The sequence below is a fragment of the Penicillium cosmopolitanum genome, assembly GCF_028827165.1.
Source record: "Penicillium cosmopolitanum strain IBT 29677 chromosome Unknown utg000011l:1.0-3548175.0:1.0-3550911.0, whole genome shotgun sequence".
NCBI lineage: Eukaryota > Fungi > Ascomycota > Eurotiomycetes > Eurotiales > Aspergillaceae > Penicillium > Penicillium cosmopolitanum.
In genome coordinates, this window is record NW_026622681.1 from 3035445 (window position 1) to 3050676 (window position 15232).

General features: G+C 47.5%; 9 protein-coding genes across 9 annotated transcripts; 2 read left to right on the forward strand and 7 right to left on the reverse strand.

The window, feature by feature from the left end:
* Nucleotides 1-714: 714 nt before the first annotated feature.
* On the reverse strand, nucleotides 715-969 carry N7509_012639 (DUF3716 domain-containing protein; the record flags this gene model as incomplete). Its single annotated transcript, XM_056637276.1, has 1 exon — nucleotides 715-969. One exon carries the CDS (start codon nucleotides 967-969, stop codon nucleotides 715-717), a length of 255 nt encoding a protein of 84 aa, XP_056483306.1.
* Nucleotides 970-1002: 33 nt separating this feature from the next.
* N7509_012640 (uncharacterized protein) lies at nucleotides 1003-1212 on the reverse strand (the record flags this gene model as incomplete). Its single annotated transcript, XM_056637277.1, has 1 exon — nucleotides 1003-1212. One exon carries the CDS (start codon nucleotides 1210-1212, stop codon nucleotides 1003-1005), a length of 210 nt encoding a protein of 69 aa, XP_056483307.1.
* Nucleotides 1213-1299: 87 nt separating this feature from the next.
* N7509_012641 (uncharacterized protein) lies at nucleotides 1300-1545 on the reverse strand (the record flags this gene model as incomplete). Its single annotated transcript, XM_056637278.1, has 1 exon — nucleotides 1300-1545. One exon carries the CDS (start codon nucleotides 1543-1545, stop codon nucleotides 1300-1302), a length of 246 nt encoding a protein of 81 aa, XP_056483308.1.
* Nucleotides 1546-2672: 1127 nt separating this feature from the next.
* Nucleotides 2673-3710, forward strand: N7509_012642 (uncharacterized protein; the record flags this gene model as incomplete). Its single annotated transcript, XM_056637279.1, has 1 exon — nucleotides 2673-3710. One exon carries the CDS (start codon nucleotides 2673-2675, stop codon nucleotides 3708-3710), a length of 1038 nt encoding a protein of 345 aa, XP_056483309.1.
* A 639-nt stretch (nucleotides 3711-4349) lies between these two features.
* On the reverse strand, nucleotides 4350-4775 carry N7509_012643 (uncharacterized protein; the record flags this gene model as incomplete). Its single annotated transcript, XM_056637280.1, has 1 exon — nucleotides 4350-4775. One exon carries the CDS (start codon nucleotides 4773-4775, stop codon nucleotides 4350-4352), a length of 426 nt encoding a protein of 141 aa, XP_056483310.1.
* Nucleotides 4776-5534: 759 nt separating this feature from the next.
* N7509_012644 (uncharacterized protein) lies at nucleotides 5535-7379 on the reverse strand (the record flags this gene model as incomplete). The annotated part of the gene is made up of 6 exons (XM_056637281.1): nucleotides 5535-5729; nucleotides 5771-6111; nucleotides 6166-6270; nucleotides 6328-6757; nucleotides 6818-6968; nucleotides 7042-7379. 6 exons carry the CDS (start codon nucleotides 7377-7379, stop codon nucleotides 5535-5537), a joined length of 1560 nt encoding a protein of 519 aa, XP_056483311.1.
* Nucleotides 7380-8387: 1008 nt separating this feature from the next.
* N7509_012645 (aspartate aminotransferase) lies at nucleotides 8388-9647 on the reverse strand (the record flags this gene model as incomplete). The annotated part of the gene is made up of 4 exons (XM_056637282.1): nucleotides 8388-9173; nucleotides 9227-9316; nucleotides 9379-9417; nucleotides 9492-9647. The coding sequence occupies 4 exons, from the start codon at nucleotides 9645-9647 to the stop codon at nucleotides 8388-8390; spliced, it is 1071 nt and encodes a 356-aa protein (XP_056483312.1).
* Nucleotides 9648-10197: 550 nt separating this feature from the next.
* Nucleotides 10198-11109, forward strand: N7509_012646 (HpcH/HpaI aldolase family protein; the record flags this gene model as incomplete). The annotated part of the gene is made up of 2 exons (XM_056637283.1): nucleotides 10198-10510; nucleotides 10613-11109. The coding sequence occupies 2 exons, from the start codon at nucleotides 10198-10200 to the stop codon at nucleotides 11107-11109; spliced, it is 810 nt and encodes a 269-aa protein (XP_056483313.1).
* A 146-nt stretch (nucleotides 11110-11255) lies between these two features.
* On the reverse strand, nucleotides 11256-15065 carry N7509_012647 (Zn(II)2Cys6 transcription factor; the record flags this gene model as incomplete). The annotated part of the gene is made up of 12 exons (XM_056637284.1): nucleotides 11256-11908; nucleotides 11971-12151; nucleotides 12220-12398; nucleotides 12449-12597; nucleotides 12651-12775; nucleotides 12835-13397; nucleotides 13457-13627; nucleotides 13687-13760; nucleotides 13829-13951; nucleotides 14013-14088; nucleotides 14568-14974; nucleotides 15025-15065. 12 exons carry the CDS (start codon nucleotides 15063-15065, stop codon nucleotides 11256-11258), a joined length of 2742 nt encoding a protein of 913 aa, XP_056483314.1.
* Nucleotides 15066-15232: the final 167 nt, after the last annotated feature.

The following is a 15232-nucleotide window of genomic DNA, read 5'->3' on the forward strand; positions in this document are numbered from 1 at the left end:
TGCTGGTTGGTCCATTTCCAGTTCTTCATGGGATCGCTGTCTAAGGTTGTCGAAGGGGACAGTTCGCCATCAGCTCACCACCGCCTTATACCGCCTTCAAAAAGCAATTTTCTATAATCAATAGAATACAGCTTTGTTTGGGAGGCGGGTTACCTGACACCCTTATTGGATATCTGGACAGCGTCCTAGCCTATTTAGTGATAGCGTCGAATAGAGAATATGTAGTTTTAAGGTATTGCGGGTATATTAATGTTCTGATTGGCTGTCCTTTAGTTATCGACCGCCGTGAGTGCCTTAGGAATCTGGGTTCAGTCAGTTCATTTGTAATAGACGAATTGCCTCGGGTATTACAAACACTTAAATGGAAAATTCCTGTTCTGAACAGATATTTCAATCTGTTTGAGCAGTGCAAATGGCCCAGGCTGTCTACTAGTTAGTATATAAGCTATCTCTCAATTTCTTTCATGTTCCTTCTTTCGTTTCTCCTACAAGGCTTCTTGGTACTCTTTTCTTTACATCATGCGACTTTACAGCCGTGACAACTTTTGAGTATATGAAAAGTCGAACCAAAGTCAAATAGGTACCGTTATATTATTGATAATTATTGACTTTTGCTTAATTATATTTTTCCGATTTGAATCCAACTTGGAACTTCCAAGATTCCTAGTCGAATTCGAACAGCATGTGCTGCTTGAAGTATCCCAACACCTCCTCTCAATCCTCCAGAACTGCCTTGTCGACGCGTTCCTGCATCGAAGAGGTGCGTCGATGACCGCGAGAAACAGCATCATCATCGGCGACGGGCTCTCGGTAGAAATCGTATCTCTTGTCCTCCCCTCCCCAGTGGCAATTGCCACAAGCAGATGGCTGACCTCCGAACAGTGGGAAGGTCAGAAATTTTGCCCAGGGCCCATTGCCCTTTCTGCAAGATGAGCATGGGGCCAACGGGGGACGCCCGACAATCTGCATCAATGCAGATTCCACATTGGCCGACTTTCGGTTTCACTGGTGGTCCAGTTTAGCGCCTGTCCACTGGTTCTTGATGTGAAGCTTGGGGCCCTGGACTTGGGGGATGTGGTGCAAGAGCTCGATAAGTGGTGTCTTGTAGTTTTCGTTCTCCAATGCGGTCTTGTATTGGAGCTTAAGGATATGAAACGCAACGGGCCCGGGGGCATCATCAGCGCTACCGAACACGCTGGCTGGGATCATCATTTCCGCGCCGTATGTTTGATGCGCGGGCTAGGCAGGGTTACCGTTGACAGTGTAAGTATGCATCCTTGACTTCAGAGGAAATATCACTTACAAAGCATCAGTATGGATATTGGGAGGTACGTATTGCTGAGCAGGCTGGCACGCCTGCTCATCTCCAGCTCCAGCGGCGAAGCCATAACCCACTCCAGGACCAGCCTCATGACCACCGCCATGACCAGCTGCTGCTTCTGCACCAGCTCCTGCTCCTGCTCCGGCTCCAGGACCGACTCCAACTGCTGCTTTATTGTCGTCTCGATCCCCGAGGGGAAAGGTACGTGGCGGCGTATCCTCCATTTCGGGAAAGAGTTGGGAAAAGTAAAGGCATGAGTCGGCAACAAATGATTTAGAGCGGCCCACGATGGGCACACTCTTGGCCTTTGGTAATGTTGGAATGTAGTAGGATAGAGGATGAAAAAGTGATAGCTGGGGGGTGGTGGAAGAGAAAAGAAAAGGAATGGAAGAGGGAATAGGAAAAGGGAAAGTAAGTAGAAGGGCAGACTCACTCTCAAGTATGTGGTGACTGTGCTGTAGGCAGCATTTGTTATTCATCATTGGGCTATTGTGTATGATGCGTCTTTGGCAGGCACGCACATATCTAGTATACGGTGAATGTCGTCCTTGCCTAAATTGTTATTTGTGTCAACTACAATGGAAGCTACCTCCGTGAAGTTATGCCTTGGATATAGTATGCTGTTAATTTGTTATTCATAGTAGTCTCAATCTGCGGTAGCCTTTGTTATTCTTGCTGTTTAGACCAAATTGGACAAGTATGGGCATGGCAAGGAAATACACAACTTGTTCCTGATCATGACTATTTGTGTGAGCTATGATCTGCCCGTAAGGAGTTCGGAGAAAGGATGACATAATCATACTCATTCAGCCCTAATTCAGGCACACCTTCCTTTGCCCCAAACTACGAGTACTTTTTTCAATTTACAAATCATCACAATTTGCTGTAGTGTCGTGAGAAGAGATCAGCCAAACATATTTGAATTGAGGAGGCGCCTATCGAACTTTCGAAAAACTAGATTAAATCAACACTTCGAAACAGCAGGATGCATGGAGCAAAGATTCTATATTCACTATCGTAGCTGCCCTCCCGCTCAAGAAGGTCAACGTTGCTCCTGCCATGTGGAAACACTTTCCCGTTATATCACGCAGTACTAGTTAGCAGTACACCCTGGGCAGTGAAACCTACCAATCTCTTCCAACCCCTCATCTCAGCGAACGACTATCCACGTCTGTTCCTTGGCTTACCTCCTCGACCTCGCCTTGTTGACAGCATGGAAATCGATGATCACAACATCCTTTGTGAATTCAACGATTCTGTCTGAAAGGAAATAATCAGACGGCTGATTGAGCAGGATCGCAGCCGAGAGAATCTACCTCGAGCGTCGTTCTTCCCGTTGTGGTTTTCCGACATGTCTAGACTCGAGTCCATCTCCAACGCCAGGAGCCCTGATTCTGGTAGCGTTATTTTTCGATCGGTCCTGCTCTCGTCATTCCAAGTCCTGGACCACCCAGGCATTTTCGCCGGGGTCAAGTTCCCGCCCAAACATCCTAAAGTTAACAACCGAAAGAGAGCCCGAGACTCCTGCGAGTCTCGCCCAGCTGACGATGAACATCCGAGTGAGGAACGTCGGAGCGAGTTAGCGAACGAGGGTGCTCTAAACCGTGACAATGGAAGATGTGTGCTTACGAAGCATGGCCGCCCAACACTTCATGTCGCCCATATTGTCCCGTTCAAGCTGCATTCGAAGCCCAGGGAATCGAGTTGGAACTGGTTGAAATACTTTTGGGGCGAGACCAAGGTTGACGAGTGGCGGTCTGAAATTCTAGGGGAAAACAATGTCATAGACACCGAGAGGATCCACAACTTGCTGTGTCTTGCCCCATCCGTCGATCAGGCGATCTGTGGATTCCGCCCAATTTCCGTGAACGAAGGGAAAACATGCATGGAAGTTGCATTGCACTGGCTCCCGTTGCGCCACAAAGCAATCCTGCAACGTGATATGCTGGCAATTGAGGAACACCCGTACCCTGAACATACCATGGGCTTCACTGACAGCCCGGGAGAGAATCTCTTTCTTTTTGACTTGAATACGAAGCAGGTTCTCCCTTCGGGGCACATCTTCCAGATCCAAACTGATGATCCGGAAAAGAGACCGTTGCCGTCATTCAGCCTCTTAGAGATGCAATGGCACCTCACTCGAATCGTTGCTATGCAAGGAGCCAGCGAGAGTGATGATAGCGACACACAGTCTGACAATGATATTCTCACGGTTTCGTCTCGGTCCGGCTCCCGGTCCCGCTCCCCGGGCAAGGACGGCAGCAAGATGCAAGAGAATCTACGCCCTCCCCGCTCCCGTACTCAGTCGGTATCTCCATCCCCTTCTCTGAAGCCCAAGGCACTGCCGATTATCATTGAAAATGATGATTTTCTTCCTCAAGCTTCCTAGTCCTCCTCCTTGCTCCTGTCGCTTGATTGCCTGAATTCCTTATTTTTAGCCTCTCACCAGCGTTAGCTGATAATGTATCTTCTTTAAACTGTGAATTAGATCCTACCTCCCAGTGTAGCACGCAAGGTTTTCAATCATCCCGGAAATATCCTATTAAAAACATTAGAATTGCTCGTATCTAAAAATTCGCTCACGTCATTCAAAATTGAGATTAAAGGCCGTTCAGTTTGATTTTTAACTACGAATAGAAACGCACAGGTCGGAATGAACAGAGACGAGACAGTAATTCAATCACCTAGCCCCGAAGGGCACCAATATAGATATCAAAGTCACGAAGAAGGTTCGTTGACGAACATAAAACGAAGCAAATAAGGAAGGAGGACAGTAATTGGGGGATGGAACAGGTCTTATTGAAGAAAGAAGCAGATTCTAAAGCTAAGGTAGAGTGTCATCCTGATGGCAACAGCCAAATAACTCCATAAACGAATAAATGAATAAAAAACATGAATCATGCCAGTCTTTTCTCATCCCGATCAGAAATTCCTAATACGAAAATACTCCACCTCATCCACGAGGGTTGGAAGACCCGTCGTTCGCACTAAGCAAGGAGGCCGCAGATGCTAAACCATGGGGCCTTTGTCACACTGGCAGGTATAGGCTAAACCCGGTCCCACTTGCAACGTCCACCGAAACCGTTCGCATGACGCATGGCGCAGTGGAGGACGTCCGGAAAACCCTCGATGACGCCACAATCGACGAATTGCTCGTGGCCTCGAAGGCAATGATGGGACGGGGTCGGCGCAATCGTTCTTGAAATCTGCATTCGAGCAGATTCGATAGAGGGAAAAGATACGCCGATGCGTTGGTGAAGGGGAACGCCATATTGGACGAGGACACGGGCATACGGGGACGGAAGGCTGGCTCCCGAATAAGCGGCAAAGCGTCCAAAAACGTGAGGAATTCACTTCGGAGGTATGTCCCTTCGCGGGCGTTTTCCCAGTCGAGCTGAGCGATGCGGTGTGCCCATCCGTCTGGGTGGACTTGAGGATGATCGCAGGGGTTCATGGTGGCCTCGCTCTTGGAACGTGCTATGGTTTCCGATACCATCCACGCCAGTTCTGTGTGCAATACGTGTCAGCATCAAGAGCGAACAAGTACTAAATCAAGTCCACAGGAGAGGTCACTGGGCCATATTTGTTAGGATTTGGGGGCTTGTCTTTGTGGGAATTGATAATCACCACCCGCAGGGGTGGTGTCAGGCCTGTGATCGTCCGAAGCCATCAAGGCTGTAACCCGTGTATGTGTGGGTGGAGAGAAATTGACTGAAATAAATGGCGATTTCGAGGAAGGTCCAGCTTCGTCCAAGAGGGTGTCTGATCAAGAAATGTCGTATTTACTGGGCTGTGGCATAGGCAAAAGGGGCCACCTAATACCTGTCCCATCCCATCAGTATTGTGGAAATATATTAGTAAATATGGTGAATACAGTAAATACGGTGAATGTCATCCTTGTCCTAAATTGTTGTTTGTCTCCATGGAAGGCACCCGCGTATCTGCCTGAAAACAGGCATTGGGAGTATCGCACCTTCCCTTTGTGGTATACATGGGGGAAATGGGTGCGGTTCCTCTCCCGCCTTTTCCTATTCGAAAGGGTGCTTTTGTTGGCACTTGGTGATATCCGCTTGAGAGTTTAGTAGATATCATTCTAGATAGTATACTTTAGCCCCTAATGGCTATTCATTATTCCTACTTGAAACAAAGCCTTCAAACACACCTTTTTCGTAGAAAATCAGATTCACGCGAAATATGGAATCAAAATCACTAACTAATACTCTCTACGGCCTGTCATCAGGTCCATTGTCGATCCACGCACGCGCTTTGTCCTTTTCCAGAATTTCCACCCAAAAATATTAAGGATAAACAAAAGTATCCCGAGGTAGCTCAAAATAAAAATGTCTATCTTGAAGTGAGGGATGAATGCATTATACCCTTGGTCTTCGTTAGCAGAAAGATTCCTTGTCTGGAATTAGAGCACTAACCGTTGAAAAAAAGGACAGTTACCGTAACAGTCAGCGCATAGTAGCTTGCATATGGCTGCAAAAATCCGACATATGGAAGCTCGGACACTGCGATATTTTGTCGAGCAAGTCCTCGGCGAAAGCCTATATGGGATACCAAGATCGCCAGCCAGTTCAAGGCAGCAAAAACTGTGACTAAAGATACAAGGTCATCGAAGACTGAAGAGGATGACTTGCTTGCATTCATGAAGCCAAGTGCAATGAAGGCAGCTGAAATGGAGGTTGCAAATATCGGGATTCCCTTTCCAACTGTTTTTGAAAGAATCGCGGGGGCTTGTCGGTCGCGAGCAAGTCCGTAAAGTGATCGGGATGCGCAGTAAATGTCTTACCCTCCATCAGTATTATTATATGGGCTTTGACGAGCCAATGTGGACACACCTGAACTTGCTGCGCTCAATGTGAAAACCAAAAGAGACGCGTTGGTAAAATCGGGCAAAACCTTGATACCTGCATTTCGGATAGCAACGACGAAGGGACTTGCGTCTGCTGAGATATTAGAAAAAGGACAAGTTTTTTTTTGGATCGAGAAAGCCTCCTTACCAGCATTGGTTGAACTGTTGGTTGCACTGAGGAGATCACTGCTGTCGTAAGGAAGCGCCATTCCAAGCACGAGAATCCCAAGAATGTAGAAGGAAAATATTCTCCAAAAGGTCTGCTTGACAGCTCGAGGGACGTTTTTGCGAGGATCCGGCATCTCTCCAAATGTCATACCGACGACTTCAGTCCCTGTGAATGCAAAGCACGCTTGACGCATACACGCCCACCACCCCAAAAGTCGACCTTTGGGGCCGGTCAGAAGATATTCAGCGAATGCACCTGGACTGTTCCAATATCCAAATCCGGATGCATGGTGATTTGGCCCTCCACCAACAGCAACAATAAAGCAGGTCAAGATAAGGATAATCATGATACAGACCTTGATGCCACCAGCCCAGAACTCAACCTCTCCGAAAACCCGGACGTTGAAGAGCTAAATTTCCGACGTTAATGAAATACATTTCTCATCTCAAAAGCCGCTGTGCTCACTTACATTGACGGTGACTACAATAACACCAAACACTGCAATCCAGATCGCCACGTTCAAGTCGGGTCTCCAGTACTCAATGACAAGCCCAGCAGCGGTGAGATTCGTGGGGGCTGCGATGATGTATTTGAAAAAATAGTTCCAGCCGGTCGCAAAACTGTATTTGGAATTAGCTCTCTTGTATCGACGAGCGGAAATAACTTGAAATTTCAAGTTCCAGTTCAACTTACCCTAGAGCTGGATCAACCATTCGAGTGGCATATCCACCAAATCCCTTGTTCATCGGAAGAAAAGCCGCCATTTCGCCAAGGGCCGTCATCACTGAAAAGACCACAGAGCCAATGGTAACATATCCGAGCAGAGCACTTCCAGGGCCGCCCCTGGCTAATGCTTGTCCGGACCCGATGACAAGGCCTGTTCCGATGGAGCATGCGATGGAGAACATAAAAACGTGACTAGGTCGCAAATCGCGGCGAAGCTCGTTGACCTCCTGAGCATCGCCCATCTCATAAGTTTCGGCATTCTCAGAGCCCGGTTCCAGTTGCAGTTCGATCTTGTCCTCGGTCATGTCGCTTCAAGTGAATAGAGAATGTGAAACTGACAGAAGACACTGTCGTGGGGGCATGGACCGACATTTTTAATTGTGGTTATCTCCCTTAATCTACAGTACCCGCTAGCAGGCCTTGAAGCTTCGGCGTGAAGGCCCCGAAACCTTCTGCCAACCCCAGAGCTTACCCCGCATTCTGGCTGATAGGGCCGGAGAAGATAGGGGCGAGATAGCCGCAAGATAGCTTCGGGGAGTACCCTCCGATGGCAGCTTGAGATAACCGAAACGTCACCGAGAGGTCTTGGCAGGCCTAGAGTTTTGAAAGTCTCCCTCATTCTGGCGCATTGATTTTCGCGCATAGTTAACACTTTGTCCCATGCTCAATATTTGACCAGTTCAAAAAGGAAATGCCAACATGGGAAAAGTTCCCGGTATATACTAGTCAAATCAACAGAGCGAGGATACTCCAAGGTTCATGATTATTTGTAAACTTGAAAGTATAAGTCCTCCAGGCCCTTTCATTGATCTATGGTAATTTGTGCCATTAATAGAGAACTAGTCTTGGATATCTTAATACCAATTAGGATATATTCCAAAGCAATAAAATTTTGATATTTTACTCAGGATTACGATGAGTCTACTTGCCCTGGATATTTCGGGTTTCCACCACGTTAAGCTTGAGATTATATTGCTCTATTCATTTCATGGGTTGTCATGAACAACTTCGCTGATAGACCGCGCTACATACTCTATGTTGCTATTGCAAAGACCGGACAACGTAATCCGTCCATTGGGCACGATATAGATGTGGTGCCTTTCCTGCAAAACTTTGCATTGTCCAGGGGACAACGGCAAAAGGCTAGTTTTATATTATTATGGCATTCTGGAATCGACAGAGTGATACTTCACTCACCAAAATAGACCGTTCCCTTGCATAATAATCCCCCAATTACCCGGAACCTGCAATCAATTGTCAGAGATTCCCTTCCTAATTAAATATCGATGCGTCCCTTACCTTAAGGACATCGTTCAAAAGATGGAAAAATGATTTTCGAATAGAAACAAGACGGTTCCTAATAGTGTGTAGTTCGGAATTCCTGATTGCTTCAATTTAGATGTCTTCGAGTCAAAGAATATGAAGATATTCAGAGATAGATAGGAGACCACATACCACTCTGCTTGTTTTGAAGAATCGGAAAGCACTAGATCGACTAAACGCGAGCCGTATGCTGGCGAGGAAGAGAATTCCCATCGTATCAAACAGCGGAGCTGATCATGAACCGGCTGCACATGTGTTTCCGAAGCGCAAATAACATGACACGCGCCAGCACGCTCACCATAAAGGCCGAAGTTTTTGGAAAAGGACTGACAAACAATCATTTCAAAACCCATTTGCGCAAAATGACGAACTCCATAGGAATCTTCTTCGATTCCGTGTCCCAGACCTTGGTATGCAATGTCAAGGAGTGGTAGCAAATGTCGGTTCTTCATTTCCGCGGCAAGAGCTTGCCACTGCTCCTTGCTAAAGTCCGCTGCGGTCGGATTGTGGCAGCAGCCTTGCAGGATGAAAATGCTCCCCTCGTCGGCTGTGCGCACGGCGTCGATAACGGATTCAAAGTCCACGCCCCCTGTCAATGGATTATAATGGGTATATGTCTTGGTGTCAAGTCCGGCCAATCTGCACATCGGTACGTAGTTTCCCCATGTTGGAGTTCCAATATATACCTGCCGACTATTCTCCTTAGAGGAACGAGCCAAGAGCATAAGTGCAACATGAACTGCCCCAGTGCCGGAAATGGTTTGAACTGATGCAATCTTTTCCATCTAGTAAGTATGGGCTTTGGGCTTACAGATCACGGATTTCATACCTTTTCTCTATCAAAGACACTAGAGTCGCCGCCGAATGCGACCTTGGCAGCGTTGGCCAAATACCGAGAGTTTCCAGTAGTGACTTCGTACTGCATTTCTGTGGTGTCAGAAAATGTAATTTCCATTCCTTGCGCCATGCTGGTGTTCTCACATCATGGCCTGGGTTAAGTGCGTGTAGCTCGTCCTTTGCCTGAAACATTGAACAGTTAGAACGATATCTTGTTTCTTTTCCGTTTCAAAATAATATTATTCCCCCAGGTTTACCTTTCTAAGAACACTCATTTCATTGTAGTTTCCAAGCTCATTTCGATAGACACCAACCCCCAGGTCTACTTTCAATGGGCTCTTGTCTTCATCGGCTGCAATTTTGAGCCCATACATGACGTCCACTGGGCCGGGTTCCACGGTGTCGAAAAACATTTTTGGTGAAGTCGATTTCAACAAGTGAAAACGGAATTCAAGATTCTCCCATCCAAAGGAACCGCTGCTAATTTATGTCCTGGGCCTCTGCAATTGGATTGGTGAGCGGCTGATTACTTCGCAAATGAACCCACTCGCCTACTTCAAAGGTACCCGAATTCGGCGAGGGCCTCCGTAACGCTAAACTTTCCAAGGGCAGGGCGTTTCTTATGTGGATACATCAGAGCTCCTACCTAGACGAATATTCAATGCCAATTGGGAAGAATGTAAGGCATGATAACGAAATATCTCGCCCTTCTTTTACCGAAAGTACTACTAGTTGAATGACAATCGGTCTCAGTCGATCATGCCGAAGCTGGTCCCACTTCGGCGGATGGGCCCCGAGACCCCTCGGCATTGCGATTATCTCGGACACAAACAACCGAAATCGCCCCCACTCTGCCGCGACTAAAGTACATAACCCTATTTAACTATTTTGAAAGATAAGCCAGGCCTCAATTTGGAATTATTGCAGGTTTCCTCTCTTTTTTCTTTCTTCTCAACGATAGCCATGGATCACGCGAGCCCAAATACGCTTCATATTCAGACCGGCGGAAACCAAGTCTGTAAAGCATTCGGGATCAAAATCTCGGCAAATGGACAAGTGGTGACAACGGCCAAGAATGCCGGTTTTGATTCGCTGTTCATTGATATGGAGCACGGCTGGCTCTCTCTTGAACAAGTGAGTAACCTTTGCCACATTGGACTTTTGTCTGGAATAACGCCCTTTGTTCGGGTGCCTCATCAATGTGGCAATGGGTTTGTTCAGCGTGCTCTTGATGGTGGCGCGATGGGGATTATTTTCCCTCATATCCATTCGGAAGGTACGTGCCAAATGCCAGATCGGTGTTCTCAAAGCCGATTCCTTCTTTCTTTCTCGCTATTCCTGTCATAATGTGATATTTACTGATTCTCGATGAACTCAGATGATGCCAAGAATGCAGTGCGCATATGCAAATATCCACCCAAAGGTTGTCGGTCAATGACAGGCCAGCTTCCCCAGTTCGGTCTTCGGGGAATGCCCATAGACACCATTATTCAGGTCGCAAATCAATCCATGTCAACCGTATTTGTTATGATCGAAAGTGCAGATGCCGTCGAGAACGTCCTGGAAATTGCAGCCGTGGACGGAGTTGATGTTGTTTTGGTTGGGTCCACAGATCTGTCTATTGATCTCGGAGTGGGAGGCCAATTCGACCATCCAAAATACAGAAATGCAATCATAAACGTTAGTGAGGCCTGTCAGGCGAAAGGAAAGGTCATGGGCTTGGCTGGAGTATACGACTCTCCGGAAATTCATTCATGGGCAATAAATGATCTGGGTGTAAGGTTTATGCTGGTCCAGCAGGATACATCACTGTTATCCCAGGGCGCTGCCCGAGCTGTGAATGCAGTACCTACAGTGACTAGCCAGTGTGTGTAAATATCTCAGATGCAGATTCAATTGAGTAGTATGTTACTTGCGCGGGAAAGCTTTTCTTGCTGGCGCTTGATCGAACGTCTAGATTGTACGCTAAGCAAAACCCAAAAGACAAGCAGTGGCCCGATTAATAAGATGAATAGAACCCCTCATTCTCCAAAGCCCGGAAGGTAAGTCGCTAATTCAGCAAAGTCAATGGAATCCTGTCCAGTTAGTGCCCACTCTTGACTTCCCAAAATCGTATTGTACTGTTCATTGGTATCCTGAACGAGCCAATCTCCAATAGGGAACTCATGAAAGCCATCATTATGCGGCGGTCCTTGGTGGTGTGAAGCTTTGAAACCACCACCGGTCGAGTGGTGGCCTGAATTGCGACGGCTTGCGAGATATGCCTGGTTATAACCCACAGCCGACTCTTGATCGGGTCTCATGTCCGAGGACTGCAGTTGCGGTCCATTCGATCTTTCAAGAGTTCTCTGTGATGGCACAGAGCTAGATTCCTGGGGGTTCGACTCGTGGGTGTTCGGGAAGTCACCGGCCCAACTGGATCCTGCCAATGGCCCATTGTTTAGATTGTTGTCGACATGTAATTGTGCCCAAATGTGCTCAACCTCTCGCAGCTTTTCACCCGCAAATGGATTTCCACGATCTGAAAGATGGCGCAAGACCTGAATGGCTTCATCAAGCCCCGGAGATGGAATAATAGCCTGGTCGTCCTTGCATATAATGTTGAATATTGCTGTTAGAATCATGATGAAGGCGCTCGAAAAGGTCGCATCTAGGTCGAAGAATCCGAATATGGCTGGGAAGGAAGTTTAGCAATCTTGATCCTCTTATCTCCGGGCCGATATCGAGTTAATCTACCAATGATATTTTCCTTCTTCAGCATTAGGACCATCGAAAGCATCCTGCGTGCTGCTTCTGCACATGTTCGAGATAGGCGACCCAGGGAAGAGCTGTAAATAGTGGAGCGACTTGTTTCATCTCCTGTCAGGATTATGCGTGCGACGTAGAGCATTATTGGCCGGATGGTGAGTAGGATAGCCTGTTTACAGCGACAAGTCAATTGATTGAACGGGGAGCATTGACGTCAACCATTTAGAAGTGTCATACCTGATAAAGCATCATATGAATAGAAGCAAAGACTCTGATGTTTTGCTTAGGGGTCTGATTGTGATTTCCATCTGAAAAGTCCAATGGGAGCTCCGCGGAGATCTCATGCAGTTCTTGAATAATAGACTGAACACTATGTATCAAATTTCCATCCTTTTCGGGTTTCTGTACATACAGTGCTATTTCAGTCAGAGGAGAGCGAAGAAAGGAGAGTGATAGGCATATTTACTCTGGAGAACGCGCCCTGTAATATGTGCAATTCTAATATTGAGACAGATTGGAAACGGCGACGGAAAGCCAAGTGCATTTGCAGGCATCTCCAGCTCGATTGTATCGCGGTCGACGCTGGATGGATTGCCAGTTGCTGCGGCCAAACGCCTAGTGGAAAATATCTCAGTTTATTGGCTTTGGTGGGGAAAATGTGAACCTACTTTTCTTGCATGTATATTGTCCACAAGAGGCGGTTGAGGTGGGTTTTCTCCGATTTTAAATATTGATTCAACCGACTATGAGCGTGGAATCCGTGAGCAATGGCGATCCGCAGCGCTGAATTGACCTGTAAACGGGATGTTAGAACTTAGTAATTATGCACCTAGGAAGAGGAAGGGAACTGACATATAAGTAGGCTTCTTCACTTCTGTTGACATTCTGGAGATACAGTGCTACCAGACCGAGGACCTCTACGCCGTGTCTTTTTGACACATGGAGTTCACTCAGATTCGGAAGGAGAGCCTGGGCATACTTGAAGTAACAATCTCCCGGTAGTGGATCGTCATCGAATCTGCCCTCGACAACCTTCCCAACAGCAAAGATCAAGACCAACTTAATGTACCAAAGTTTTGGGATGGGGGAAGATGACAGACGACCGTCGAAGAAAAGCGCTAGATGATCAGAGACCTCCCGGACATCGAAGTGGTGCTGAGTCTGGCCGATGTAAAAGTTAACACAATTCAAAAGGTGATCAGCATCGCCTTTGCCAGGAAGGCTTGGGACTTCCAGAAAAGTGTCTTGTAGGTTGGACCAGCTTTCGATAATATCCCGTGTCGTAGACGGTAGAAAGCTGTTATCCGACCCGGTAATTGAATCACTGGGATTGACCGGTGTCCTCTTCCACAGAAAATCCCGGACCCGTGATGTAGGGATATGGCTAGAGTTTATGTATGTGTCCGCCCTCATGGCTAAAGCGACAATTCAGCTCACAGTAAATTTTGGAATTTAGTAGACTGGTGATACGTACTGGAAGGGCTCGATGATTGCGGGTTGCAATTGGACATTGCCACGCTTGGATTTGACATCGGACTGAGACACGCTGGGTGACTGGTAACCCCGTTGCGGTTAGGTGATGAATCCCCTGAACGTGCGCGTGATGACGAGTCGTCATGGTTAATGTTATCGGATGCCGCTGTTCCTATTCTTAATCAGTGTCTGTCGAGCCTGCGCGATAGACGAAACTTTGAACCGCATTACCTGAGCGAATAGAAGCCGGAAGCTGTCCGGCATTTTCGCATATTGCAAGGCGACGTTCGAGCTTCTCGACATATCTGTAAGAAGCATGTGTGAGAATTGGCGAGTAAATGATGGTAAATCCAGATCGAGAACGCCAGCTTACTCAACCGAATATAGTCTCTTCTGGGTTTTCCTAGCGGAGCGGCATTCCAATCGCCGATCCTCGCAGTAGTCGCAGGGAATTGTACCCGAGCATTTCACTTTCTTTGAACGGCATGTCACACATCTGTGGATTGTTAGTCAATACCTTTTTGTGCGATTAGAAAAATATCATTATGTCGACATACGCGGTAGGCGTTTTGTCCTGTGTGGCCATTGCCCGCTTTAGCCCGGCGAGCTGCTGCATCGGACCCGTGTATGCTCCTGATCTGGGAACCAGTCACAAAGGGTAAGAGGAGATGAAAGCCGCGGCACTCAATATTAGTCCATATATATGAGTTGCTGAAATCGGGTCGGGGCAAGTTGGGAGCTGCAATTTGTGGGGGTTGAAGGTTTAACCTCGGGGAATCGCGCCGAGATTACCTAACCTGCTATGAATAACCGCATCCATTCTGGGGTACCCACGCCGCTGCAAAGTTTCAAACTTACATTAGACACGAGGGTATCTAATCAAAAGCCCATTGATTAAACGTAGATATTGAAGATAGATAAAACGACGACAGAGGCAAAATCATGAGTGCTTGTGTTTAGTGACCGCATGAAGTGACGAAGACCGAGAAGCCTGAACAGGCTGGTAGCGGGCCAGATTGCACGGGTCGTTTGATCTCTTTCCGTATGTCCTGTTCCAGTGGCAGTTACCACAGCCATAAACCGTTCCTGTCATGTCGTAGAACATGACACACTTCGCCCATGGGCCACGGCCTTGGGGACAGCCACTACATCCTGGGATTCGACGATCCCAACAATTTGCATCAAGGCCGATTCCGAGTTGCAGCGCTTTCCCCGGATCAGTTCATCCAGTTGGGCACCTGACAGCGATTTGCTATTCCTTAGCAGAGGCTCTCGTAATGGTGGGGCGGCAATCAGGGCACCGACAGCGGATTTGGCGTAGCTGGTCTGCATTTTCACGGATATATGGGAGGGGATGTCTTTGATGTGGGCTGCCCATTCGGCTGGTGCGATATTTTGCCAGCCCACCTTCACAAAAGGGATGATTCTTGGGCTTGTGGCATTGGGCAGACCGGGTAGTACCTTTTGGCGTTTGATCGTGATGGATCCATACTCCTCATACGGAGGACCGACTGGGTTTCTTTCGGACTTATTAGCATGAGCGTGAACGAACCGACAAGGGGAGCTTACATGATCTCTGGGTCGGGGTCGAGAGCAAAGAGGGAAGTCATCGGGTGTTGTTGCTGATGATTTTGGCTAGACCTCTGTCCTGCGGTTTACGATCCGTATTATGGAGAAATTCCATGTCGGAATAGTGGGGTGAGCAAATCAAAGGATGAAAAGCAGTATCCAAATGTGAAGTGAGGAGTAACGAGGTGTAAGGTCTAGAAGGGATTGA